General features: G+C 43.2%; 1 protein-coding gene across 1 annotated transcript; it reads left to right on the top strand.

Annotated features, from left to right (window-relative positions):
* Positions 1–5,312: 5,312 nt before the first annotated feature.
* Positions 5,313–10,296, top strand: LOC309556440 (uncharacterized protein; the record flags this gene model as incomplete). Its single annotated transcript, XM_082258903.1, has 3 exons — positions 5,313–5,372; positions 7,726–8,191; positions 8,900–10,296. 3 exons carry the CDS (start codon positions 5,313–5,315, stop codon positions 10,294–10,296), a joined length of 1,923 nt encoding a protein of 640 aa, XP_082115029.1.
* Between the last annotated feature and the right edge of the window lie 1,606 nt (positions 10,297–11,902).

Raw genomic sequence — 11,902 nt, 5'->3', positions numbered from 1 at the left:
TCCCCCCAAAAAAGATGTAAAAACCAATTTTTTTTTAATTTTTGGCCAATTTGTTTTCTGCTACCTATGTTTGGTAAAAAAAAATCGCAATAAGCATATTTTGATTGGTTTGCGCAAAAGTTATTGCGTTTACTAACTAAGGGAAAGATTTCTGTCGTTTTTGGTGTTTTTTTTTTTTAACGAGTAATGGCGGCGATCTGCGATTTTTTTTTGCGGGACTGTGACGTTGCGGCGGACAGATTGGACCCTTGACTGACATTTTTGACACTTTTGGGGGTACCAGTGACATTACTGCAGTAATCAGTGCTATAAATATGCACTGTTACTGTAAAAATGACACTGGCAGGGAAGGGGTTAATTTTATTGGAGAGGGAGGGGTTCATGTATTCCTGGTGCTTACTAACGTGTGGGGGGGAGGTGACTGAGTGAGCCAGGGACAGATCGGATGTTCAGCTATGCTGAACCCTACAATCTGTCACTCCCTGTCACTTAGGAGATCCGCCCGCTCTGTTTACACAGGCCGGCGGATCTCCAAACTGGATTCCCCGACGATCGGGGCAGAGCAGCGGCGATCGCCGCCGCTCCTCCCCTGGCCCGACTCCCGCTGTGAATGAAAACAGCGGGAGCGCGCCTCCAGCGGCGCGCGAGCGCCGCCTACAGGGGGAGGAGTCTAGCGACGTATGTCTACGTCGCTAGACGATAACGAGCCACTGTGCCGCAGTAGCAGCACAGTGGCTAGTGGTAAAGAGGTTAAAGAAGACCTTAGCTGAGAAGAAACATTGGTTGCCATTGCTGAGCTCTGCTCTTGAAAATATTTGTTGCCTGACTGTTATCTTGATGAAAAGGCTACAGTACCTTCTGTATCCTGTACAATTATGCAGATCAGGGTTTACATTTTTATTTCTGATTTCTCTGGCTGCATCTGTGTCAGTGACTCAAAACATCAATTAGTACATCATCATTTTTTTTTTTACTATATTTTTATTGTTTTTACAACAAACAAAAGTACAAACATTTTATTGGAAAGCTCAAACATGTGTTAGGGCCAGACATTCCTGGACTCTTCACTGTCTCTGAAGAAGGGTGATGTGTGCCATTTAGGCACAAAGCGGCATATGTTGGAAGGAGTAACATTTATTATTTTTTTTTATATGAGACAATTATGGATTTTTATTGCCTGGTAATAAGCCATTTGGCCTGTTGGAAGTCATCTTTGAATGTCAGTAGAGCAAGGTTACCCAGCAGGGTGTATGTAACAAGGAGTAATAAATGGAAATTTCATCTCCTGAAGGATGTTCAAACATTGTTTCCCCTTCTAATACATTTTTTCGAATCAAAGGTCAGAGAGCAAGTTGGGCAATAAGTGATGAATTTCAGAGCATGTGCAATACATGCACCAATTAGACAGTGAAAAAGCTATAATATACAGAGTCACCTGGCATCCTATCACTATCACTCAAGGAGTGGTGGAAGTTATACGTACCTATTTGGACCTTCAACATCCTAGGCTCTGAACATGTAGATCTAATGACCAGTGGCCATTATTTAGCAGTTTCAAATAAATCTTAAAATTGAAAAGATGACCTATAATCCTCAACTGTATAAAGATTAAAACTCACAGTAATGAAAAAAGAGAAGGAAAATAGAAGAATGGGAAGAAGTGAACAAGGAGAAGAGAAGAATATGAGAGATTGGTTATGCCTTGTAAAGTCTTCGGGTGATTCATTCAAAAGCACTCATTTAACATTTTTTGGTAAATTTATACTGGTTACCGAGTGAACACTCCAAAATCTCTGGACTTTGGGACAAGTCCACCAGATATGTTACAGAGTACCTTCCTGTCTATGTAATCAGATTTTGTTTTAAGTTACTTTAATTATTTTTTTTTGTCTGGTCTTTGTAGTACAGCTTTTTTATGTTTTGTTTTCTTCTAGGAGATTTTTTATGTAATAAAGTTATTTTTTTTTTTTTACATTTTGTATGTAAATTAGGGTTTTGCTTTTTTTTAAATTTTGTTTCTGTTAAGAATGATTATTGGCCATCCAGAAAGTATCCTTTTTGAGAGCACTAGCTTTTTGTAATGTATTTATAAATGCAGATAGTGTAAGTATCTGAATTTTACCTGGTGATAACATCTTGTAGCAGGGCTGGAATGTATGGGGAATAAGCAGCACATATTGCCCATAAGTGCTGAAAAGAAGATGCTGATAGGAAGAGAAAGCAGAGTGACTGAGAGATGATTTCATCATTGTGCTGTTTTTCTTTTTACTGTCCAATTACAGACAGTGGCAGGTCCAGGATGCTCAGAAGTTGATATCTACCTAAGGATATCTTAGTTGATATCTATCTATCTAAGGAAGAAAGAAGTAATGGCAGAAGAAATCCCTGGATTGAAAGTGAATAATGCAAGAGAAGCTAGTTTGTTATCTTTATCATTTTTGGCTGCAGTCCTGGTTTTTTTTTTTTTTACATTGCAAGACAATTGCATAATGTTATAGTATGCTTTCTTTTATGCATGCTGTCACCGCTGATAGGGCTTCAATCTTCAACCAGTCTTTCTTCTGGGTTCGCCTTCTCCGGTCATCTGATTGGCAGCTCCTCGATGATGTAATTCATGCGCATGCGCGCAGGAGTCATGGTCCACAGCGCAGAGCTTTGAAGGGACAACATGGGTATGCCGTCCATTAAGAGTGGGTTTACGGGATAACTGTGCAGGTTTAGGAGATATTAACTGTACCTACAGGTAAGCCTTATTATAGGCTTACCTGTAGGTATAAGTAAAAAGAAAAAAGTTTACTTCCACTTCAATGAAAGGAAAAGGGCATCAGATATGAATAAAAAGTTCATCCCATGTATGTGCATGCAAGCACAATTTAGGAGTACTAAAGCACAGAAGATGCAGTAGTCAGACATCCACCCACATAACAGAAGAACCTAGACATTATATAAAAACAAAACAAGAAACTTTCGAAGTCCTTTCACTTCCTTTAGGCTGAGTATAGAATAGATGGTTAGTGTTTTTTTCAGTCTCCCAGAAGAAAGGCGGATGGAGAAATCCTCCTGCTGGGACATTGTATTCTGACAGCAGGACTCTCATCTGCAGATCAATGAAAGTTTTCCATAGTGTCCGAGGGAAGACCACACACAGTTCAAAATTCGGCCAGCCAAGTCTGTACCCAGCCTTAGTGTATTTGTCCCTGTAGTTATCTTTTAACCTAACCTATTTACTCTTCTCTTTGAAAAAACAGTAAATATCTTTTTTCTGTTAAATTAATATTCAATGTAGATTGAAGATAAAGAGTTGCTCTATGATTTTAACCTATTATTAATTTACTACTTTAATAATATGTGTATTTCAATTTTTATCTGTTGAAGTATAGCAGTGGTATAGTATATCTGTTGGAGAGTCCTTAGCAATAGCCCTTTACAATTTAAGGATCAGAACCCTTTTGCTGTCCTATGAACGTGGACTCTCGATACTCCTGCTGCCGTCCATGTAATGAAAAAAAGAAAAAATTTTGTTGAGTAAAATCGGTCAGCACACTAATAATAACCAGGAATGTTACATCACAATGTTAAGTCACTGTTCACTTTATTATTAATTTTATTTCATTTATTTTTGTCATATTTATCAGACCTTTCATTTGATTTGATTGATTTCCATACTTAACACTGGGACTGTTGTGCTTTCTGTGACAGCAGTGTTGTGGATTTGCTGCAGTCTGACACTAGCACAGAGGTGCAATCAACAATGCCGCTCAGGGAATGTAAACCTTGCTTGGAGCACAGAAATTGTGACAGCGAATGAGGCATTATGGACCACTGGAGATCAAGACTGCAACGGAACAGCACCCCACACTGTACTTGTGGACTTCCGTCAGTATAATACTTCCTCCCAGTCGTGAACATAGATATCATATTTTCCAGCCGCCCCCATACAAAGCTAGCTGACAACTTAGCTTGTACTGGAACCTTCTGCTTTATTGAACAGTTTCATACTAAATTTATATACACATGAGCACATCCCCCTCCTGATCAGATTACCACACACAGGTCAGGGGTTGCCTGATTACATTATCATATGCAGATTAAATTGTATACAGAAAAAGAATTAACCTGAGCTAATTATCTAGCCATCTGCACAGAAACAATGTGAGTTCATTAACATGTAACATTGGAACAGACAGGCTTAACAGAATACACGTCTCACCTCAATACACAGACAATAGGTAGAGCCTGTCTCTGACATTGAAGTTCAATACACATTATCATAAGTAAACACAGAACCCATTTGAATCAATCCAAAACATTAAGTATCTGTCTTTCACTCCCAGTTACGGTGAGTATCATCACACAGACTTTTGATCTTATACAGTTCCCTTAGTTATAAGTGTGCTGCTGGAGAAGGAAAGGTTGGCAAAGGGCTGCAAATAAAGGTACAGTTTACTTTAAATGTGAAGTTTAGGTATGAAGTACTTTGCATAGTTACATTATTCCAGCTTAGACCAATGTAGGTATGCATGTGCCATACCTAAGCAATCCCCAATCAAGCTGGGAATAATTGTAGCAGACACCTCTACTACAGTGATCGTTGCTAGATTTGGGCCCCATGCCAAGCAGCTACCCTGCTGCTTACGCAAGAAGTCGCCTATTTGGCACAGGCACCAAGAACACTTTTCATTTTATCAATCAATGCAAGGTTTTCTCTGATTGGATGACGTGGAGACGCAAGGGGAAGACGTCACAATCTCCACCTTGTCTTACCAGAGAATGCTTTGCATTCATAGAGAAGATCCAAAGTTTTTTTTCTGAATGCAACCTGTGTATGGCATGCAACCTCCTGTGTTCACTAGGCAACAGGACAGCCGCTCAGCACAGGACCTGGAAACTAGCAGAGATCAATGTACTATTGATGTCTACTACAATGATTTTGAGCCTCACCAGAGGTCCCACACGTGTAGCACATGTATACTTGCAGTCATCCAAGTTAGATCAATGTTACAATGCAACATATTCCATACCTAAACTTAGGCTTGGAGTGTATGTAAAGCCTCCAGTGGGATGCAGACAAAACAAAAATATGACAGAGGCCTTAACAATGCTCTACCCTATTCAAAGTGTGGCTTTGCATACAATTTGAGTGTTATTTGTTAGATTTAGGTTAATTTAGAGGTAAGTGCTTGAGGGATTGAATTGTAAAAGAATGTTGACCAAAGGTATTTAACCAGTGATTAAGATGAGGTTTTCAGCCTTCACCTGAAAAAAACAAGTTAGCAATGGAATCTCCAATATTACTGTCCTGACAGATAACTATGATAAGTTCCCCAGGATGCTTATACAACATTGAGTATCTTCAAAAATTGTGTATGCATGTAAGTGAATGACTGTTGTGGTAAAGGAAAATGGTGGCACGCCAAACATTGGTTTCATGTGTGTTTTTTTTTTTATTATGTATTTATTTACTGTTCTTTCTAGAAGGTTTTTGAAATGAATCAAAAATATTCATGGCATTATTTTTTAAAGCATAACTTTACAGCATTTAACACACACAAATACACATCACTGGAAAGAATATAATTAGAAGAAACCATATCAGATTTTTGGTAATACAGCAGAAACTACGTCAGTTCTATTTTTACACAGTGTGATCTCACGTGTTACATACTGGTCCCGTACTAGTAAAGTTTCAATGAGATAAGAGGGGTGTCAAGTTCTCTACAGGATTTGGATGCCAGTGTTCCTGGCACTACTATGGCAATGACTGTACATACTGTATATACTGTATAGTGTGAGAACCAGCTTCAAATGGTAGAGAATTAAGGATGCAGCTACTCGCTTAATTCTTCTTTTTTGGGGGGACTTTTCTTGCCTGATTTTAATAAAATAAAGTTCAAGATAATGCAAGGGTTTCCCTTGCAGGGGTTTTCAGCATTTCTCTGGCACAAAATTAAATGTACATCAGCCCTCCTAACTTACTTGGTCACTTGTCTGTCTCCTCCAGACAGTCGTCTCGCACACACTCAGCACATTCACCTAGCAGCTCCGTGCTACATTGTCTCCTAGTTGTCTCTTAGGTGGGGGTCCTCTTGACTCATGGGCAGAGACCTTCTTTGTCTGCAGGAGTGGAGTTCCGAACTATAGTCATGTCTCTAATAAACGTTCTACACACTCTTCCACAATGAGTGTGCTGGTTGTCTGCAAAACCTGGTCCCAGAATTGGAGACTTCACCCCTCCCATGTCTCTACAAAGTCTCTGGACTCTAGGTCCTAAACCGGGTTTTACCAACCACTGAGATGGCAAAAATAGTTTCCTCTAAATGAGGCACACACCCTGGAGCCCCTCAACTTGCCTAAGTAGTAAAACAACTCTTTCCACTCCGTGGCAGGGCATTGCACTATTACAATAGGTATAATCTAGTATTTCAAAATCACCTGCAGATACAAATAATTATAATATGAAATAAAGCATCATTCCATATACACAGTTTCAGTTTGAGATGCTTTAGGAAATTGTGAATAAGTAATGAGATATTGGCTGGCAAATTTAAATATTTGGCATCACATATTACTTTTTTAAACCAAGATCCAAAGACTTAGTATATCTGTACCCCAAGTAACTCTTTGAATAACTGTTAGTATGCATGAAACACAAAGATGCCATCTTCTTGCTCTATGTTGATTTTTTATGGAATAAATGTACATTGAGTTCCATCAGTCTGATATTTGTTTGGTCTATATATCCTGTACTGTATTTCTGCAATACCCCAGAAGCACTGCAGGTCTAAAAACAGAGTTTATAAACCTATCCAAGACTGAAATTCTTAGGTTTGGCATAAGGCTTCAATGACGTGACTTTATTATCAACAAAAAACAAGCTGGTTTAAGCTGATACTAATGGTGTTAACGTCTGTCTGCAGTTAGGAAGTGCAGCCTTACACCTTCCCCTCAGATGTCCACTTGTGCCAGTCACAATGTTTTGGAGAAGAGGGTAATGAAAACTTCCGATCTTGAGTTCTGCTCCTTCAACAAACGAACACCAAGCTGGCCTTAGCTATGTGTGATCTACTGAGAGTACTGCTCCACCCTACTGGAAAGAGATTTGAGGTTGTCAATTGATTTCCATGTTTTTCACATACATCCAGGTGTGATGACTTTAGTAAGGTGGAGAGCGTGAAGAAACAAGGGAAGGCAGATTGAGACACTAGCATACCAGTTCCTGTCTTCTGGGTAATGGCCCCTTTCTGGCATCATTCGATTTACTGGCTATGGTTAAAGCTGTATTTAAAATATAAACACTGGTCCTGGTTACAGCAAGGAAACATAAGAGCAGGACTTTTTTTCAGCGGGAACGCGGGGGAACGCGGGGGAACGCAGTTCCGGCACCTCCAGAACTGAATGTATGAAATGGCAAGGGATGCTCGGGTGTGCTGGTGGGTCTGTTGATGCTAGCTAATAGGCAGTCTATTGTTGCTGGATGTATTGTTACTGGGGTGGGTCTTATGTTGCTGGTGGGTCAGTTGTTGCTGGGAGGGATTTATTGTTGAGGTAGAGGTCTTTGCCGCTTGCTGCTGGAGGGTCTATTGATGCTGGCTACTGGGTAATCTAGTATTGCTGGAGGGGATCTATTTGCGCAGAGGATCTATTGTTGCTGAGGAAGTCTGTTGTTGTTGGTGGGGTATCTATTGCCAAAACAAAATCACACTGATTGGCTACATTACCTGGAAGGAGGACAAGAGGTTCTTCGGAAAGGTAAGCGACTACTGGGAGTTTGTGAAAGTCAAGCTACGCAGCTTCTTTCAGGCAAGGGGACGCCAGCAAGTGTGTGCCAGGAAGAGGGAACTCAGGAGACTGCAACGTCAGATGCAGTCCCTGCAGGACCTTCACCACTGCGGCTGGGATGTTAGGCAGGACCTGGAGGACACCAAGAAGAGCCTGAAAGGACACTTCAAGGAAGAATCCAGGCACCTCGTCTTCCGTTCCAAGGTGGAGAATCTTGAGAAAGGTGAGAAATGTAACTCTTTCTTTTTCAGGAAACTTCACTCAGGACACACTCCCTTGTCTGAGCTGCGGGACGAGACCGGAACACTCCAGAAGGGGAAGGAGGCTGTGATGCAAGTGGTCAGCGACTACTACACCAACCTCTACTCCCCGAAAGAAACAGACACGGCTGAGGCCGACAGGTTCTTGTCAGGTATCACTAACCAAATTGATCCTGCAGGTATGTCGGCAATCAACGCCCCCTTGGCGCTGGAGGAGCTGCACTCTGCCGTCAGATCCTTTAGGCAGGGCAGGACCCCGGGCTGCGACGGTCTCCCAGCGGAGCTCTATGTAGCGCTGTGGGATCTCGTTGGCCCGGACCTGCTCGAGCTGTACGAGGAGATGGTGGTGGAGGGCACAATGCCTCCGTCGCTGAGGGAGGGGATGATCACGATTTTGTATAAGCGGAAGGGGGAGAGAGGGGATCTGAAAAATTGGCGTCCCATCTCTCTCTTGAACGTGGACTACAAAATCCTCGCCAAGGTTCTGGCCAACAGGCTGAAATCTGTCATCGGACAGATCATCCACCCGGATCAGACTTGTGGCATTCCTGGTCGCAGGATTGCGGACAGCCTTGCGCTTGTCCGGGACACGGTCCAGTACATTTGAGGCCGCCGTGTGCACGCGGCCCTGGTCAGTCTTGACCAGGAAAAGGCCTTTGACCGTGTCTCCCATGAGTTTATGTGCAGAGCTCTGCGCAGGTTTGGTCTTGGGGACATGTTTTGTTCGTATGTGAATGTGATGTATAATGACATTTGTAGTACGGTGTTGGTGAATGGCTGGAAAACTGACCCTTTCCCTGTTCTCTCTGGGGTCAGACAAGGCTGCCCTCTCTCACCTCTGCTTTTTGTTTGCTGTATAGAGCTCTTTGCCGAATGCATCCGACAGAACCCAGAGATCAGAGGGATCACCGCACCGGGACCGGACAGAAGGGTTGTCAAGTGCTCACTCTACATGGACGACGTAACGGTGTTCTGTGCTGACCAGCGCTCCATCGACTCGCTCGTCCAGACCTGTGAGGACTTCGGCAAAGCTTCAGGGGCAAAAGTCAACTGCGGGAAGTCAGAGATCATGCTCTTCGGAAAGTGGTTCCTGCCTTCTTCTGCATCTATCCCTTTCAGCATCAAGACGGACTTCATCAAAATTCTTGGAGTTTGGTTTGGAGCTGAGGGCGCAGCCCTGAAGTCTTGGGAGGAGAGACTGTCCAAGATGAGACAAAAGTTTGGACTATGGAGCCTCAGAGAACTCACCATCGAAGGGAAAACACTGGTACTCTGCAGCGAGATCCTCCCTGTGTTGCAGTACCTCGCCCAGGCCTGGCCCCCCCCCCCCCGGGTCAACACCTGCAAGGCCATCACCAGGGCGGTGTTCCACTTCATCTGGGGCTCCAAGATGGACAGAGTGAAGCGAGCAGTCATGTTCAAGGAACCCCTCAAGGGCGGTAAGGGCGTGCCCGACATCGCAACGTTACTGGGGGTGTTCTTTGCCTGCAACTGCATCCGCAGAACTTTGATTGACAGAACTTCGGACTCTGGAGGCAACTCCATGTCCCGTTTTTTCCTCCTGCCTCTCTGGAGGTCCCTTGGATGGGACAAATGGGACAGCTCCATCCCCTACAACTGGGACACTCCTTGGTACTACTTGGACACTTTCAAGTTCATCAAGGAGCTGGGGCTGCATGGAGTTAAGCCCGACTTGTGGAAGCCAAAAACTATCTACAAGTTGATCAGAGCATCGGACATTGCTGAGACTGTTCCAGGCCTCCCTTCAGCCACTTGCAAAGTGGTCTGGAGGAATGTTTTTTCAAAGAGACTCACCAACAGGCATAAAGATCTGGCGTGGATGGCTGTCCAGGGAGGGCTGCCACTCAGGACATTTATGCATGCCAGAAACTTGTGCAGATACAGGCACTGCCCCTTTTGTATCATCCACGAGGAAACGTCCTTTCACGTTTTCTGGGAGTGCTCATTTGCACAGAGCCTGTTGAGGGCCTTGGAACCTGAACTTAGAGACTTTGTTTCACAGACTGCCATCACACATTTTGCTGTGCTGAATGGACTTTTTCATGGTACTTTTACACAGGAGGACATTGACAACGCCTGGCGGGTGTTGTGTTGCTTTAAGAACGCTTTATGGTGCGCCAGAAAGCGCCTTATCCACCAGAGGGAGAGGATGTCCATTAAAGACTGTCGCAGACTGGTTCACAGTCTGCTCAGAGACTATAACCTGATGGATCTCATGGAGGAAGAGGAGGTCTGAAGATTTCCCCTTCCCCCACTCTCCCTTGTGTGTCTTTGTCCATTCAATAAAGCTTCGGGCCTGTGATTTCATTCCCCTCCCCTTACCCCTCTCTCCCACCCCCCCATCACACCTGTTGCTTTTTTGAAATGTTACAGTATTGATACAGTTTGAATAACATAACGTATAGACAATGTTATTTAGTTTCATGCTTCAGGGGTATTGCGGCGTCATGCATGATGTGATGGCTCGGGGTATCCTTACTCCACACAACACATCAGGCATCATACCGCAGAATGAATGTATGTGATTGAATGTATTTATTAGTATGACCGGAAATGTATTGTAATGTAGTGTATTTCTGCGCTGCGTCGCAGTACAGGGGAGAATGTACCCCGACAAAAGTATTGTTTTTTGTATATCTTTTATGCAAATAAAGATTACATTTTCAACCAAATAAAAAAAATTAGTGTCAGATTTGTCTGCAGCAATGTCGCAGCCCCCCAATAAATTGCTGATTGCTGCCACTACTAGTAAAAAAAATAAAAAAAATAGAAATTTAATAAATCTATCCCATAGTTTGTAGACACAATAACCTTTGTGCAAACCAATCTATATACGCTAATTGGGATTTTTTTATTTTACCAAAAACATGTAGCAAAATACATATTGGCCTAAATTGATGAATACATTTGATTTTTTACATTTTTTTATGTTTATAGCGCAAAAAATAAACACTGCAGAGGTGATCAAATACCACCAATTGAAAGCTTTATTTGTTGGGGAAAAGGGGACATTAAAGCGGAGTTCCAGCCATTTACTCACCTGTCCAACGGTCCAGCGATGCGGCCGCCGGAAGCCTCGATCCTCTCCCTCGGCGCCGGCATCACTGCTGTGGGCACCCGGCTGTTACAGTTTGCGGCTTCACAGCCGGGTACCCACTGCGCATGCACGAGTCGCGCTGCGCGCCGTGATTGGCCGGCAATCTTCTGGGACCTCTGACGTGTCCCAGAAGATTGCAGGGAGGGAGGGGGAGAGGAGAACTTCCGCTCAGGGCGCCGCGGCGCTCCGAGCGGAAGTGGGAGCGGGTACCTGTCAAAACTAGGTACCCGCTCCCCCCCCCAAAAAATGACATGCCAAATGTGTCATGTCGGGGGGTCAGGACTCCCTAAAGCGGAAGTTCCACTTTTGGGTGGAACTCCGCTTTAATTTTGTTTGGGTCCAGTGTCGCACATCCATGCAATTGTCAGTTAAAGTAACACAGTACCGTATCACAAACAACGGCCTGGTCATGAAGGGGGGTAAACCCTCTGGAGCTGAAGTGGTTAAAACAGAGCAAGAATCACATTTTTCAATGGAGGGGCACCATACTAAAATGTTGCATATTGCATGTGGCACTATATAACCTAGGGCTAGCTCAAACAGGTTTCTGGTTCTAAAATGTTACTGTGTTTCCTATATTGCCTTATCCTATTTCGAGATCTTTGGCAAGTTTTGGATAAGCATTGTTGTCACATTAAACGAATAGAAGTAATCAAGGTGGTATGAAATAAAAATTCCAGGAAGCAGTAATAGGAGAGCACAAAACAGAATTGCCATATTTACAAATGTTGGGGCTGCCATATTA

Source organism: Pelophylax lessonae (assembly GCF_965119305.1).
Source record: "Pelophylax lessonae genome assembly, chromosome: 5".
NCBI lineage: Eukaryota > Metazoa > Chordata > Amphibia > Anura > Ranidae > Pelophylax > Pelophylax lessonae.
Note: the sequence above shows the minus strand (reverse complement) of the source record. Positions and strands in the feature narration are given on the sequence as shown.